Source organism: Onychostruthus taczanowskii, unplaced genomic scaffold, assembly GCF_017590055.1.
Source record: "Onychostruthus taczanowskii isolate IOZ18803 unplaced genomic scaffold, ASM1759005v1 scaffold15, whole genome shotgun sequence".
Lineage (NCBI taxonomy): Eukaryota > Metazoa > Chordata > Aves > Passeriformes > Passeridae > Onychostruthus > Onychostruthus taczanowskii.
In genome coordinates, this window is record NW_024498685.1 from 4,931,622 (window position 1) to 4,948,697 (window position 17,076).

At 41.6% G+C, this 17,076-nt stretch overlaps 1 protein-coding gene across 3 annotated transcripts in view; it reads left to right on the forward strand.

Annotated features, from left to right (window-relative positions):
• CHPT1 (choline phosphotransferase 1) overlaps positions 1-17,076 on the forward strand; it is a 20,833-nt gene continuing 3,757 nt past the window's right edge. Inside the window, exons 1-7 of one of the 3 annotated variants that reach the window (XM_041398481.1) lie at positions 1-456; positions 8,953-9,100; positions 9,988-10,129; positions 13,550-13,634; positions 15,192-15,323; positions 15,702-15,860; positions 16,719-16,844. In XM_041398481.1, coding sequence (XP_041254415.1) covers positions 193-456; positions 8,953-9,100; positions 9,988-10,129; positions 13,550-13,634; positions 15,192-15,323; positions 15,702-15,860; positions 16,719-16,844 — 1,056 coding nt within the window. In that variant the 5' untranslated portion in view covers positions 1-192. The remainder of the gene's footprint in view (positions 457-8,952; positions 9,101-9,987; positions 10,130-13,549; positions 13,635-15,191; positions 15,324-15,701; positions 15,861-16,718; positions 16,845-17,076) is intronic. The other 2 variants (XR_005952192.1, XM_041398480.1) reach the window with 2 other exon arrangements.

Consider the following 17,076-nt stretch of genomic DNA (forward strand, 5'->3'; position numbering starts at 1 on the left):
AGCGCCCGGCACTCGGGGCGAAGGAGCCAAATCCGAGCCGGGGGCGAGAGCGTTCGCCGCGCGTCGGCCGAGGCGGGGGCGGCCGTTCCCCTCCGGCCAAGCCGCTGTTGGGCGTCGGCCTCTTCCGCCGCTGCCCCCGGCTCGGCTCAGCCCCGCCCCGAGCGGCGGCGGCGGCTCCTTGACCCCGGTGCCATGCGTCCCGGTGGTGTGGGCATGGCCGTGTCCTGGGTGCTGCCCGCGCCCCTCAGCCCGGCGCAGCTGAAGCGCCTGGAGCAGCACCGCTACAGCGCGGCCGGGCGCTCGCTGCTGGAGCCGTGGCTGCAGCCCTACTGGGGCTGGCTGGTGGAGCAGGTCCCGCGGGGGCTGGCGCCCAACGCCATCACCATGGGCGGCCTCCTGCTGAACTGCCTGACGGCGCTGCCGCTCATCGCCTGCTGCCCCAGCGCCACCGAGCAGGTACCGCCCGACGCGGCTGGAGCCGGGCGCGGGGGCCGCGGCTCGGCCCGGCTGGTGCCTCCCGGCAGTGCCCGGAGCCGGGGGCCGAGCCCGCCCCGGGTGCGGTGCCCTGTCATTCGGGCTCCACCGCAGCGACACGCGTGGCCCGTCCCTTGGCAGGGAGGGTTAAGGCAGGGCTGCGGGCTCTCCTCAGAAATCAGGGGAGCGGTGACGCGCGGCCCACCCTGTGGGGCAGCAGGGGTCAAGCTGGAGATGGGTGTTAAAGTTGGAATGCCAAAACGCTGTAGGGATCAGGTGGAAGGAAGGACGAGGGTCACTGCCCGGAGGGCCCTGTGGGGCCGGGGCTTTGCTGTGGTGGGCACTTGGCCTGCACTGCACGCTGTGCTTCAAAGGGCACGGCCGGGCTCACCTGGGGCTTGGGACCCCCGCCTTCCCCACAGCCCATCCTGCATTCCATATGCATGCCTCTGGTTGGGAAGGGACTGTCCCCCTCCTCGAGAGTGTGGTTGTCACACAGGGCCCGTGGACGTAGAAACAGGTCATGATAGAGGGTGCGGGATGCGCCCAGGAGCAGGGCAGGGCTGGACCAGGAGACGCGGCTGATGCCACTTGGGCATCAGAGCTGCGGCTGGGCTGGGTGGCAGATGCATTAGGTGACAGCTGCTCAAATGTATCCCTCCTTGTGTGGGAAACATTTAATTGCTTTGTCTTCTGGAGGGCAAACAGGTTTGTTAACGTGGGCTGGTGCTACTCTCACTTGACCTGCAGTGCCTACAGTTTCTCAATTTCAGGAGCTCCGTCAGAGCTTCCCAGCCTGTTGCAAATTTCCCATTGCCGAGTCTTTATGGTAGTTAGAGTAGAAGATAGCAGGGGGAAGTTGCTTTATGTGGGTAAAATACCTTGAAAGGTGGCCGTTGTTTTTCTTGTGTTCTGATGGGCTTAAATTCTAACACCAGAGGTTGGCAGTTGGTTGGGACTTTTTTAATACCATAGCTTTACCCTGGTGAGTGTTCTTGTCAGAAGAACATTTCTTTTTCTCTAGTTGCTTTGCCCTTTGTGTTAGCAGAGGTGTTTGTGGCAGACATATCAGGAAACTGATCCAGATCGAAATTAGCTTTGGTCTCACCCTAATCACTCCCCCAATACACATCACCAGCTAGAGGCACTCAGGCAGTAGAAGGGAAGACAGAAATGACAGTGAATGGTTGGAAGCTACAGATGGTCTTCTAGTCCCACTTTCAGAATTAAAATGCTTGTGTAGTGCTACCTTTAGCTTAGTTTTGTGATGAAAATATGAGTTGTGCCAGCTATGTGTCTGAATGCTCATTGTAGCTTTTTCTCTTTGCTATTCAAAACTAAAAGCAGAAAGTAAATTTTACTTATTTTTCCTTTGAGGACTCTTGTACAAAAAGAAAAAAGTTGTGTTGCAGATATCCAGGGAATTATTCCTTCCAAGAAAACTTAGGTTGGGCTTTAGGAACTTTTCCGTTTGAACTGTTTAATTTATTTTTTTTTAATTGTGGAAGCTGGATTTTATAAGAACCTTGTAGTTTGGACTATATATTTGTGTTCAAATATCAGTATATCCTTTGTAAACATGCAGTGTGGATCCAGCCTTATCCTGTTGTTTTGGTTTTGCCTCTGCTCTGTGAGAGTAGCCCTGTTTTTCTCTTGCTGCATCACTTAGAAGCATCATTCTCCCTCCAGCTTGTTTAATGACTCAGCTTGTCTTCTGCCTAAGTTGAGGTCATGTTTCTGGATGGCTTTTTGAAAAAGCTAAAACTGTTGCAACACTGAGAGGTGCTGCATGCACTGTTGTCATATCTCCTCTGTAGTTTTGACTGGGATGTGTAGGCTGGAAGGGATAGGTGGAGCTGACAGTTATGTTAAAGATAGTTGAAATCACAGACTGAACTAATACAGTAGTGCACTTCAACAGCACCTCTTTATATCACGAACATGTCTTGATCACCTGATGGACAAACATGCATTGTTCATAACATTGTTAGAGTCTCATAGGTAGGAACACTGAATAGAAGACTTAGATAAAGTAACAAGCACATTTGGGTTTTGGTGTTGGGAGTTTCTTTTGAGTTGGTTTATGCGGTTGTTTTTTATTCCCTAGCCAATCTTAAGTGGGCCATGTTGGTTAAGCCTTTATTGAAAACACGAAAGTCTTGATGTTTGTACAAACCATCCAAAACAAGTAAGACTGGTAGTTGAAATCCCTCGGAGAGCAGCTGCGAGCAGATGCTTAGAAAGGAGATCTTTCTCCCGTATATCTATACCTTTCCAGCTGCCAGAAGACTGTGGTTTTAGCAGTTTCTTTGCAAGGGATTCTGTTTGGGTTACTTACTAGAAAGCAACTGACAGATCTGATTCCCCACAGACACTTTCCACCTCATGATTTTGCCTTCTGAATTAGTTGTTCTGAACCTGTTTGTACGTTTGTACTTTCCCCTTCCATTTTGTCCTATTGCAGTGATTTCCATGATTTCCTACTGCTTATTCCCTTCCCCAATGAAATTAACGTCTCAAACCACAAAATGCTCTCTTGTTCTCCTAACATGGAGCTATTATTTCCCTATACACTATCCTTTTTATCTTCATCAGTATCAGTAGCTACTAAAAGCCAGTTTGTAACTGACTGGCACAGTATGTTTTGGAATTAGAAAATACTGTCTGCTTCAGTAATGTTTCCTTGCCTAGCAGGAACATGGGTTTTGCAGCACTGTCTCCTCTAAGTGCGTGTTTCGACACAAGCTTTCTTATTTACAGCTAAGCCATTAGCAGGTTGCACCCCTCAGGCATTATTGTAACCATGATTCAGGCACACATTTTTATTTTCCTAATCTCTGTAATTTAGGACAGCGGTCTATAAAAACAATATACAGGTGTGGTGATGGAGAGGACACCACCTGCACATTTCATGTTCTCTGGAGCACTGAAATACTGTTTTTACTTTGTCTGCAGCCTGGGTTGTGTTCCTATTTTCCTTTTTTTTTTTTTTTTTTTTTTTGACACCCAGGAAGTATTTAGGAATGAAAACTCTTGCTGACATTAAGTAAGAACAGTGTATATCTGGTGCATGAGAGTGCAAAAGGAGCACTTTTTAGGTGAGGATTTCTATTTCATCCCCACCATAAGACAGTGAATTGTTTTGCTCTACTGCCAGCAGACCACTGTGAAGCAGCTAGTTAATTCATAAGTCTTTGCAAGGAATCTTGCATATCCTTCCCCTTTCTGGGGAAAACCAGGAAGAAAACTGACTAAACATCATTATATTCTTAAAAAAGAAAAAGGAAACTTTAATCTTCTGCTTTCATGGTTGGTTGTGGAGCGGTCTAGCTTTGGTAATCCATCAAGATTAGCCACAGGTCTCTCTAAAATCATAGAATAGCTGGGTGGAAGAGTCCTTTAAAGGTCATCGTGTCCAGCCTCCTGCCATCAGCAGGGACATCTTCAGCTAGATTGTGTTGCTCAGAGTCCTGTCCATTCTGACCTTGAATGTTTCCAGGGATGGGGTATCCACCACCTCTCTGGGCAACCTGTGCCACTGTTTCATGACCCTCATAATAAAAATAAAAAAAAAAGTCTTCCTTGTATTTAGTCTAAATCTGCCCTGTTTTATAAAGTCATGTAATTGTAGAATGGTTTGAGAAGGTAGAATTTCAGACAGAAGTGCATGCTAACTGTAATTATTAGATTGTATTGAATTATAACTATTTGAAAATTAATCTTGTAGCACTTACAGCATGATCTAAGCAACAGAGGAAGACAGGAAGAGAAAAGATTATGGAATTGCTTTTTGGGCAGTGATGGGAAAAGGGGGCACGGGCCCATGGGTTCTCCTTCAGAGAGCTAAGGGAAGGAAGGGAGGCTTGTGGTGACTAGCTCTGTAGGATTGTTCAAGAAATGGTGTAGTGAGTTTATAAGGGTGTCATACCTTGCTGAAATGTGCTGTTTAGAAAGCCATATATCTAGGGAGACCAAAGAGCAGGAAGGGGCCTGAGTGCCTTCACCTGGCTCTACTATCAGCTGTTTGGAGGGAGAGGAACATTGGTGAGATGCCATCTCTGCCTCTCTCTCTTTTAAAAAAACTTCTGAAAAAACAACATAGCAAACCCAAACAAACAACCAAACCACCTTTAAAATGAAAGAGGCCTGCCAGAGGGCAGAGTGAGAGGAAGATATTGACAGGTATGATATTATGTAAACAGCAGGGACACAGCTGAGCGTTGTGGGGAGAGAGTAGAGAAGCAGAAAAGAAGTTAAACTGGAGGAGCTGGTATGAACAGGGCATTGTGTGCAGGGGGGGTGGGGGGAGAGCATGAAGGAAAAAGCATTACCTGACTTGGCAAATAAATGTGAAGCACTGAGTGGAGTGGGAAATTCAGCCAAAACCCACAAGAGGGGAACAGATCAGTTGTGAATGGGAGAAGGAGGTTATTTGGCATGAAGTAAGAAGGCACAGGAATCCTGACAGAGAAGGATGGGAGCTCTCTCAGACAGGGCTTGTTGGAGAGACGAGGATGCTAAAGGAATGCACAGAGTCCTTGGTATGCATGAAATGCACTCGGACTGTGGTACAAATAATTATTTGATTATTATTTATTTCATCCATGCTGTCTTCCCTGCTGTAGTTCGGGTTTGAACAGCCTCTTCCTTCTTCTTGCTATTGGTACAATTGCACAGTGGTTTGTGCCGAACAGAAGCGTGGGAAATGATCCATGTTTAGGGAGTAGAGGGGGAAGTCCAGTCAGAATGTCTCCCTCTGTTCTGGATCTGATCCAGAGAGGTGCCATGTAAACTAGGGCAGCACTATTAGGTGTGGATTGAGGAAGTGAGATTATGGCTAAACGTGATGAGTAATTAAGGAACTGAATCTTTAAATACTGCAGAAGCTTGGCCTGTTGAATTCTCTGCATTTGAGAGCTGTGCTTGAAACCATTTCTAAGAGGTTTCTCTGACACATGTAGTGTTTTTCAGATGTCCATGCTCTTTTGTGGGGTGGAATCATGGAAGTAGATGAATACCTGCTGTCCATTTTTTTCCTGAGGGAGAGGCATGTCACACATACCTGTCAAACACTTCATGTACATGGCTTTGTTTTGACATGCTCTGGGTTAGCATATGACCAATTCTGCTGTATCGAATCTGTGTGTGCCAGGATTCTGGGGTTGTAGTATCTTCAGACACCCCTTTGAGCATCCCCCTCTCCCTCCCTGCCTGCTCCCCCTCAGGTTTCTGCTCTCTTGTAGTTCTGTGAGAATAGCACCTGGGTCTGGCCAAATAATACATTGGCTTGGGCAGGATATAACTTTGGGCAGAGATAATAAACACCTCATCAGTGAAAAGCTGATGATTATTGGGAGCCTCCTGACCTTTCTGCTTAGCCATGTCAGCATTCTCAGATGCTCCCACTTCCCTAATTTGAAAACTACCTGGGTCCAGTGTGGGAAGCCATGAGGGGACATCCCTGTATGGACAGCCAGGCACGTGAGAAGGCAAAGGAGCTGGCAGCAGGAGCTGTATTAGGAGGGTGGATAGCAGAGAAAATCCACGGTTATTAGGAACCTTTGGTGATTTGGAAAACTGTGTTTTACCAATTAAAACATTAGAGCTGCTAAATGATAGATGATCACAAGTAAATTTTGGTTCTTACCACTCTGTTTTAGGCCTAGGGATGAAATGCTCCAGATAGTGTTTCTAAGCTCTCTGACATATGCTATTCTTACTAGGATCTTTTTCCTTTCTCTTTAACTGTGGGGGATACCAATACATCTGCTACAGATGCTAATGGATACAGATGATCCTTACTGGGAAACAGATGAAAGTGCTCACCCTTTGTCCAGATCAGCAAGGCGCAGACAGAGTGCTTGAGGGACTCTTGCTTTGATTTGTCCCAGTTGGAGCTAATGCAGACTTGGATCAGCCTGAATGATCATAGCTGTACCATAACCTGCAACTGGAAAAAAGTTACTGTTTTGTCAAAAAGCCCTAATAGGAGAAGTTTGAGTTAAAGCTGATGTATTTGTTTGGTTTTGTATATATTTTGTTAATCTTGCTTTGCAAGAAGCTAAATGTAGATCTCAAGCTATCTTTTCATAATTGATGGAAGTGTGTCATCATAAGGACACCTCACACTGCAGATGACCTTTGTGGCACTTCACATAAATATTGCTGATAAAATTGGTTGTGTCTTTCAAACACTCCTTTAAAAGACAGCAGTGCAACCAGTGATTTCTCATGGCCTTTCTGCTCATTGGTCTGGAGCTGCTGTGTTTGAGATTCTCTGTTATTCTCCATATAACAAAGTTATTCTGAAAGCCAGTGTATGTACTGTGATAACTTTAGTATGTGGATTGTATCACAGCTAAAATTATCTCAGCTTCAACAAAGTCCTAACTGGATTTTTATGTTCTGAAGTACCCGAGCAATGACTGACAGCTCTGTTTTTGAAGGGTGGAGAGCAAGTGGAGGTAGCTGCAGTTCCCCTGCACAGTGTGAGACCAAGTGAGCTCATGCCATGAGAGACCCTTGAGTTCTCTGTGCCTCTCTGGGGCTTTTGGTGATCCTCAGCCCTGGGGTAGCTATAGGCACCTCCTGTTCTCCACAGGCTCTATCCTTTTCCTTCATTAGAGGAGCGAAACTTTTTCAAAAGTTGGCTAAAAATTTCTTCCGTTTTTAATCACATCCCCCAAGACAATATTTCTTTGTTTAATTAAACTAAAAGGAAGAATAAACCTAAGAAACTCAACTAATTCCATCACTAAACATCAAACTTGTATTGCTGTCCTCACTTGACCTGGATTTCTGTAGTGTGATCATTTTAGGAGTTATCAAATACCAGTATATTAAATATCCATTGGAATAATAATATTTCCTCATCCTCTTTCACCTGCTTAAGGCTTCCTACATGATCTGTGATAACAATTTTTCTTGGTTTCCTTGGGTTAAGGGAGGAGACAGCCTTGCCAGCTTTGAAGAATGCTTTAAGTTTTCTAGATTTTCATTTGCGTACAAATCCAAAACCTGCACCTAAAGTGAATTCCTGATGCTTTGGCTGTCTTTTCCTTCAAAGCTGGGTGAAGCAGCCAACCAGTTCACTTTGATAACAGTGTATCAGCCAGCCTGAAATACATGACGAAATCTTAAACAACAGCAAAAATACTGTTCTGAACTGGACTTTCCTTAAGCATGTGGCTGCTTAGTGTGTTTTGTGACCAGTCTAACTGGAGGCATAACTTTTTTTCTAGCTCAAGACAATGAGTATAATGATGATGAGACATCAGAATGTCTAGAGGAGCAGCTGCACTTCATCTGCATTCTTACTGCTGCCTTTGAACTGACAGCTGCCATTTCCCCTTCTTCCCCAGCAGTGACACTGGGTTTAGTTGAGTGTGGGCAAATCTCAGCACACTGAGATCTGATCTGTTGGCTAATCTGCTTAATAGCCTTTACTGGTCTTAGGAAACACATGGACACATGTTGGTCAATTTGTGCTGCAGGAGAGGAGTTCCAGAGGTGTAGCAGCCCCAGAGCAGCTGTCCCTAAGCAGAGAGTGAGAAAGGATTCAGCTCTGTGCCTGCCTGTGGGTGTTCTCTTGTTCAACCTGCAAGTTGCATTTCCAGCATTTTTACCTGACTTCATTTTCGTGAACAGTACTTCTGAATTCTAAGGGAAATACTGAAAAATGGAAACTACATGAAGTAAAAATGTTGTCTGTGCTTTGTTTCAAAGATGTTTTAAATAATTTTAAACAAAACCTAATTCCTAGACAAAGGCAGACTGACTGTGCATATGAAAACAGTGCTTTTCAAAGGGATGACTGCAGAACAGTTCCTTTGAACCCAGGAGTGGTGTTAATGTAACACTTTGGTTTGAAACTGATGATGTATATTAAGTACATAGTTTCTCCTTCATATTTAGTGAATTACGTAATTTTTTAAAGCCCTGTCCAAAGTGCCTAGGTAGTCAGTTTTTGTGTGTTGGAAAAAATATCTTCCCCTAAAGGCTGAAGTCTTTATTTAGTAAAAAACTTAGTGGGTTTTTATATCTATATGTTGTAAATATGAGCAAATCATCTAAGTGTCTGTGACACAAACTGCTGAAAGCTTTAGTAAGTGCATTGCTACTAATTTTTTTTTAAAGATTATTTTTATTTTTATAGCATTTTTTAGCACAAAGAATGCAATTAATCACAGAAATACTGAGGGTTTAAGGTAGAAAAGAAGATCAGTTGATGCAAAGTTTTGGGTTTGTTTTTGGTTAGATAACTCTAAGGACCTGTGTTCCACTGATGTATCTGAAATAGTTCATTACAGTAGTACTACAATCCATGTAGCTATTAGTGCAAGGTGTTTGGTTTTCCATTTAGTAAGAAATAGCACAATTTTGTGGTAAAATAAAAACATTATTTTACCTTTAATGAAACAGATTATCACCTAAGAAGTTGGGAACTACCTGGTGACCTTTTATGTGAATCTCTTTCAGGCACCTTTTTGGGCATACATCCTGGGTGCACTAGGACTTTTTATCTACCAGTCTCTGGATGCCATTGACGGGAAGCAAGCCAGAAGAACAAACAGTAGTTCTCCCCTCGGAGAACTCTTTGATCATGGTTGCGACTCTATTTCCACAGGTAGCCTTGATTTACTGTCACCCATCCTAGTTTATAAAAGTTGCCTGTTTTCCGGAGCAGCTGATTAATCACAGAATTGTTGAAGCTGAAAAAGACCTCTGGAGATCATCTAGTCCAAACCCCTACTCAGAACAGGGTTTTTTAGGATAACTTCACCATCTCCTGACGTTTGCATCCCTGGCCAGTAACAGGGGGTATTTTAGAAGTTGCTTTGGCTGATTTTAGGTAAGATGTGTTCTGCTTTTACCCAACTGTGCATCTTCCTGTACTCCACTTTAAGAGTAAGGTGCCAAATATCTCTTTGGTAATAGGGCATCCAGCCTGGCACTTACGAGGAGGGTAATTTATATTCCTTAGAAGAAGTAGTTTTAAAAAAGTTGGGAGTCCTTAAAAAGTAAGCCTTGCTGAGTTTCACTTTCCATAACTGAGCTGCTGGTGGTGCCAATAATGCCTGTAGTTGTGTGAAGCTCAATGGCTGAGACAGTTGCTCTGGGAATTGCTACCTTCTTTATGTGTCACTTCCCAGAAAAGTGCAGCTGCAGTCTCCCTGAGCTTGGCCCTTCAGCTGAAGTTGTTGATGTTGCAAAGAACATGAGAGATGACAAGGCCAGGAGGAGGGAGAACAACCACTATAGGCTAGAGGGCAGGGCCCTGCCTTGGCAGAAAAGGAGTGCTGTGTTTTGGTTTCTCCTGCCAGGACTGCCCCTGAGGGTAAGCTACTCAGTGAAGTATCAGTCATAGCATTGCTTTGTTAGAATGATGTAAAATCTCCTATGTTTTTTATTTATTATTTTTTAAATTCTTATTTTAAAAAATAATATTTTTTTAAAATTCTTAACTTCAAGCAAAGAGCATATATGACTAACATACTCATTTCTGCTTTTCAGTATTCGTTGTCCTTGGATCCTGCATAGCAATCCGACTAGGAACAAATCCTGACTGGTTGTTTTTCTGTTGTTTTGTGGGACTGTTCATGTTCTATTCTGCTCACTGGCAGACATATGTATCAGGCATACTAAGGTTTGGAAAGTAAGTAGGTATCATTAGAACTACATGTGGCTTAATGTCTGAGACTGCTAGCTCCTTGATTTCTGTTTCTTCTTCATTTACACCCTGCTTTCTCTTTTTCTTACCTTCTTTCTCATCCCCCTTCCAATCCTGCAGACTTATGTTTTACTGGCCAAGAACTTGAAACTCTGCATAATACTGAACTGTTCTGCATAATACTGCTGTTCTTTTAGCAGCTGATTTTAGCTCAGTATGCTTTGTTTGCATGCATTTGGCTCTTTTTTCTGCAGATTTGTTGTCAAGCACCGTGCAGGCTCAGGCCAGAGAAGTCTTGTTTACATTGCAGGCAAGTGCCCTGTGTAGGAGTAGGGACAGAGCAAGCATCTGGGTACCTCCCTTTGTAATCTTACAGCCATAGAACAGTTTCAGCCCCAGGGAACCCTAAACCACGTGCATTTTAGAGAAATTCCCCTGCTAATGGGTTTCTCTTTCATAGACATCTTCTCTCTTCCTTGGAATGAACTCTCTGCACCCATAGCATCCTCAAGGAGTTCCACAGATCTGTGGCAATGCTTGAAGAATTACCCTACATTTATGTGAGGGTCTTTTTAAAATCTGGCTCATACTGGCTTTGATGTTCTTTAGGTTTTCTGTTAGGTCAGTTCTAGAGACTGCTGTGATGCTGTTCATGACTTGATAGCAATTTTAGCTGTTTCACTGCAGCATAGGAGGAGAAGTCATGACATTAATGTAGAAGACAATAATTTCAGTTTAACTGCTAATAATTGCTGCACCCTCCTATACTTGGGGTGCTGCCTGGCCATGGCCTTTTGCTGGTTTTAAGGAATGAGCTTTGCTTTAGTATAATTACTTCTGAAAAAGAGGGAAAGGTCTGAGACTTCTGTGGCAGCAGAACTGAAAATAAGGGACACATGAAGGATGTCCTGCAAATGCCAGTCACTTGCTAAATCACCTGTACATAGTCCTACTTAGCTCTGCTCTGCAAGAAGTGCCTTAGCAAATCAGCAGGCACACAGGCTGGTGACCAGCTATCCCTGCACATTGCATCAAATGCAGCAGTCTCTGTGATATTGATAAGAGCTCTTTTTGATTTGCTGGTAATGCATTTTACTACATTATTACATTTACCACTGTAATTCTTCTGCCTGCCTACATATCCTATTGTTTTTAAAAAATGTGTGCTGTAAACAAAAATGGCTGCTTTACAGTGGTGGCTGAAATAGGATGTGTTCTGTCCATGACAGTAGGCTGCTCTGAAGGGAGGTGGACTAGACCATGAGCTCTGGCCTTTTGCAGACAACATGACTGCTTTTTGTGCCTTTTGTGCAAAAAGCATGAGAATGATTTCCCCACATTGGGAAGGCAGTGAGACTCCTTCACCACATAACGATTTTGGTAAAAACTTGGTGACTTCTACTTTAACATAATGATAGTGCATAGTACAAACAGCTCAGAATGGCCTGGTGTTCCATGGTTACTGTTTAAAATTAAACAGACACAACTTTTCCATGAGATAATTTATTTCCGTCCAGTGTGGAAACAGGTCACTTTTTTTCTCAAGGCTCCAAATTTTCTTTCTCTTAAACACAGAGGTGTGAAGAAGGCATTGGTATAGTGCTCTAAATATGATGGTACTTAATAAAATGGATGGAAGTTTTCACTGATGCTATTTCTCAATTAGCAGCACTCAATTTTAGAAATAAATCACAAATGAGATTCCTAGTACTGATGGCCAGGAAGGATCTGAATAATGTCACACTGTCAAGTTGTGGGATACTGTACAGTGTCTGGGTAGAGTCTTTGGACTCTGATTTGGGGTCTGTTGCCACCAACAGTCTGAGCCACTGTAAAATTAAGTATTAAACTTTGGCACAACTTCAAGTTTGAGCCTCCTCTCCCCACCAGCAACAACAAAGGCAATGCAGATTGGAAATCGTGGTGTTAATAGTACAGAGTGCAACCTCTGAACACTTGCACGTGGGTGGTTTTGCATAAGGTAACCAGCAAGTTCAGTGGTGGCAGGGTGGATGTAACACTTCATCCCTGGCACAGAAGGAAGAGCCCACTCCCAGCCCCCCTGTCCTGTGGCACTGTCATTGGACCTCAAGCCCCTTCATTAAATGGGCAGAAGGTGAAAAGCCTACACTGGACTGGCAGGCTGGACTGGTTCACCTTACAGTCCAGTGAGCACTGCAGCAAATAAAACTGAGGGAATGCAACACTTTAGGAAGAAGAGGACTCCCCATTCTCTTGGCTTTAAGAGGTGAAGAGCACCTCAGTTTATCATTTAACTGCAGTCTAAACTCTGGATCCTCTAAGAGTCACAAAATTGTGATGAAATATAGCATATTTTATCACCATCTGTCTGATGAAAGAAGAGAGTTTTTACTGAGATTATCAAGTTCAGATAAATGTTTTCCATTACTCAAAAGATGATTGCTGTCTTCTTCTAAAAATCCACTGCTTCCTGTGCAGATAGGTCATGGGCTAAGTAAGTAGCAATACACATTGGCCATAATACCTTAAAACAGCAAATTTATTCCAACTGCTAAAGGAAATCTTGAACATTCATTACAGTGTTTGCTGGTAACTTTAGTATGAAGATAAGATACCTGTCTCAAAATTTTTGGTTCCATAAAAGGTACCTTTGATATGCACTTTCTTTGGTCATTATTTTAATTATTTGTGTTAAAGCTTAAAAAGTACTGATTTTTTTTTTTTCTTGAGCCTTGGCTTCAAGTGAGGTTTCATCAATTAAATACAAAAACAAAGAGTTGTCTATCTTGTCTGAGAACAAAAAAAAAGGTGAAATATGGAGTCTGGACTTCATATGGTATACAAGGCCATCTTTCCTAAAACAGCTTTTATGGAAGAAAGCAAGATAGCAATTATATGTTCTCAGATATATGGCAAATGCTTACCTTCCACTGACTCAGTCCTCCCTTGTTTTGCAGGCTGGATCTGTCAAGTTTTTATGATAGAAAGCTTAAAGAAATCCCTTCTTTCCCAGCCTGCTTGTTATAGTGTCTGCTTTTATATGCTGTGCTTTCAACAGAAATGTTTGATTGCATTCTCTGTGAGCTTACCTTAAACCTTGATTTGACACTTACACATCAACTTGTCTCTAAATTTGTACAGAATTCTCACAGTTAACAGTGTATTCATTAAAGAGTCCCCCTTTCAAAATTATATTTAGCTTGCTTCAGAAAAGGAGTATAGCTTTCATTTTAAATCTTAGCCAGAGATGTGTGCCTCCCTATTGAGTAGCTTTCTCAGTCAAGGAAAGTAATATTCTATATATATTTATATCATTTGAAGTACAGTTACAGGGGGTTTTATTCTGCTCTCCCTCCACATACACTTTACACTTACAGCAAAAAATCCTTGAACTAAATCACTTCTTTTTTTCCCCTTTCACAGAATTGATGTAACTGAAGTTCAGATCACCATAACAATGCTGCTCTTGATATCTGCCTATGGAGGAGCAGGAATATGGGACTATGAGGTGAGTGTGCTAAGTGCTCAGAGTTCCTGTTGAGTATCTTGTCAAGTGTCCGCAGTTCCTGTGGTATTTGAAGCTGCTCTGTGCAAGTACTATCAATACCTACTAGCTGTGTAATGTTGTTTAGCTTATTGTATAAGTGTAGGTTATTTAATGCCATAGTTAACTTAGATCTATTGGTGTGACTCGCTGTGCACAGATTTATAGCTACATAAGGAAAAAAGACCCCATCTGCCACATACAAACTTCTGATCTGGAACTAGTACTCCACATATACTTAAGCTTTAGCAAGTAGGGTTTTTTTCTGGTTTTATATATTTTGTATATTTTATTATAAGGCATATATTTCAGTTGAACAATTTATCTGAAAATTTAAGGGTTAAATGCTGCAATTTAATGAAACTGTGGGATGAAACCAGGGGGTTTTGTTTAAGTTATCCCTATTTGTATCGATCCAGATGTACTGATTTTTAAGAATTATGTCACAGCCATGTAAATGTAAATATTTACATTGCATTGTTTTCTGTCCCAAAACTTTTTCGTGTCTGTGGCTTTCATTCTGATCTTAAAAGATTCACTTTAGTGGACAGTATCAAAAGATCTTCAACTTTCTAGGGCTTTTATTCAGAAATTTATAGTTCTGATTGGTTATAGTGCAAAGAGCTGAGACTTACCTTTCCATACTATTGATAACCAATAAAAATGAAAACTAGTTCAAAAGTTTACTCAGCAATTAAGGAATGTGTAGCTAAACTTTGTTTCCTTTTCCCAGTTTTTTTTTTTTCTGTTTTCAAAAAGCTTGTCTTCATGTTGGAAAAAAAAGTAGGTGCATTAAACTTAAATTATGATTAATTTTTTCCTCACTATTAGAATCTGTTTTAGTTTCGCCGTATCACAAAAAACTATATATTCAAAAAATGTAGTAAACAGTTTCCATTTCTTACTTCTTTTTAAAATCCTCTGCTGCCTTTGGAAGTTGCCTTGACACTGCAGTTGATTCCAAAAGGTAACTGTTTAATTAAAATTTGTATCTGGAGACTTTCCATAATAGTCTCATGATATGCAAAGATACAGCATACAAATAACACACCAAAGCACACAGCAGGCAGATGGTGTTTGTTTTTCCTGTGGATCAGTGTTGTTTTCTCCAGTGGAATAGAAGGAGCTATCTCTCTTCCTGCTCCCATATCATGGTGATTGATGGCAGTAGTCTGTGTCATGTTTTTGCTTGTGTGGTGAAAATATTTGAAGAATATATTAAGGAGGAGCAGACTAAGATCTAGCTGAATTTCAAGATCAGAACTTAAGTACTCAGTAGTGGAGTTTAAGCATTACAAAAGATACTTGTTTTTTTCTTAGTAAGGAAACAAACTTTAAACACTGTTGTCCTGAGCTTGTTCCCAAGAAAGTGAGGGTTCAAACAAAACATGTGTTTAGTAGGTAAGAGTGGCTGCTTTAATCACTTCTTAAAAAAGGTGTCATGTGCTTATAATATCTTTCTCTTGTTTTGTTGTGATTTGTTTCTTCTTTTTTTTTTTGTTTCTTTTGTGTTCTGCTAAGGTCCCTTTGCTGGGCTTAGAACTGAAGTTCTTTGCAGTTATTGGCATCCTGTGTGGAACAGCACTTTCTTTTTTCAATTACTTCCGTGTCATCTTTGGTGGAGGGGTTGGAAAGAATGGATCTACAATAGCAGTAAGTTGCTCTAAAAATTCAAATGAGGTTTGAATAATTTATGCCTATAATTTATTGTGTTTCAGATGATCCATAAGGGGTTTTTTTTGTTTAAGCTTTCAAGCAGACAGGTATATGAGTGTTAGATGGCTAAAGCAAAGTTTATTATCTGCCTTCTCTCCGTTTGTTACTGGATTTCTTCTGCCAGCAGTGAATTCTTCTAAAAAACTGATTAGTGGTCACTGCAAAGGGTGTTGGGAGCAGTGGCATAATACTAATGGATTTTTACAAGTTTTGACAACTCTGGTTTTGTTTAATGGGATTTGAAATACGTGTAAAACTTGGACTTTACCATATGACTGAAGTTTAAGACAAATTTTCCATCCCTTTATATCTTAGGGAACAAGTGTTCTTTCACCAGGCCTGCATATTGGACTGCTTATCACGCTGGCCATTACAATTTATAAAAAGTCCACAACTCAGCTGTTTGAAAAACATTCTTGCCTGTATGTCTTGACATTTGGGCTTGTGAATGCCAAAATCTCACAGAAGTTGGTGGTAAGTCATTCCTAAACCTCCTAAAACTAATCTGGTTCTTGGCTAAACACTTACTGGATCAGGGGGCACAGTTTTCCCATTTTGCTTTGCTCCTGTATTAACAGATTCATTGTGCTCAATACACTCAACTAGACTCAGGGTTCCACAGAGAGATTATATGTGACACCGATGAAAACATGTATTTGTTGTTGAATGGACTGGTTAGGACTTTCAGTTTTGTTTAACTTATTCCTAGAAATGCACTTACTGTCTGTCGTTAACATGCTGACTGTGCTCTCTTAAGCCTTACTAACAGTGCTGTGACTTCTCCTTTAATTATCTGAAATAGAATTTACTGTGATCATTAAAATGAAGAGAGAAACTTTACTGTCTCTATTCTGTCTTTTTGGTCTTCGTCTTTTTTTGTACATAAAACACTCCTCAATGGAGTAAAAAAGTTGCCTTACTACATATTTCCTTACATCAGTAATCCAGCCAGATGCTTTTATTTTTTCTCCAAGGATGATATTTTTCAAACACTAGAAAATAGGTATTGTACAGACTTTCTTACTAAACAGTGAGAATAAGTGTTGCTACCTAAGGAAAGGTCTGCTTCCTAGTTAACTTTTGGCTAGGGAAAGTCAAAATTAAAAAAAAAAAATCATAGTATTTGTTTTCAGTAATACAATTGCATAGTCTTACTGTTTGAATACAGTGCTGGAAAACTAGAGTTGGGAGCCCCTGCAGATAGCTGAAATGTGTGGGTATAGATGTAACTTCCAAGAGCATACTGCTGGGCAAGAATGTGATGCCTGTTTGTGGTAGTTACACCGATATTGCAGGGATGCACTTTTTAATTTATTTTTTTTTCAAACATAGGTGGCTCACATGACAAAAAGTGAAATTTGTCTTCAGGACTCTGCATTTATTGGGCCAGGACTTCTGTTTTTGGACCAGTACTTCAACAGTTTCATTGATGAATATATTGTTCTGTGGATAGCATTGGTAAGAGTTTTATACTTTTTGTTTGGACCATGGTTTATGGAATGGATTGAGAACTGTTCCTGTCATTCTCTTCTGCCATTTCTGACTTCCTCACATTTCTGCTGTTACTGCAGAGAGAGTACTGGGTACCAAGTAAATGTTTTTGGGAGCTGACTGGCTTGCTTTCCTTGGAACAGAGAAATGAAAGTAAATTTATAAATCTCTCCTGAAATTATGCTTTAGTACATGTGGA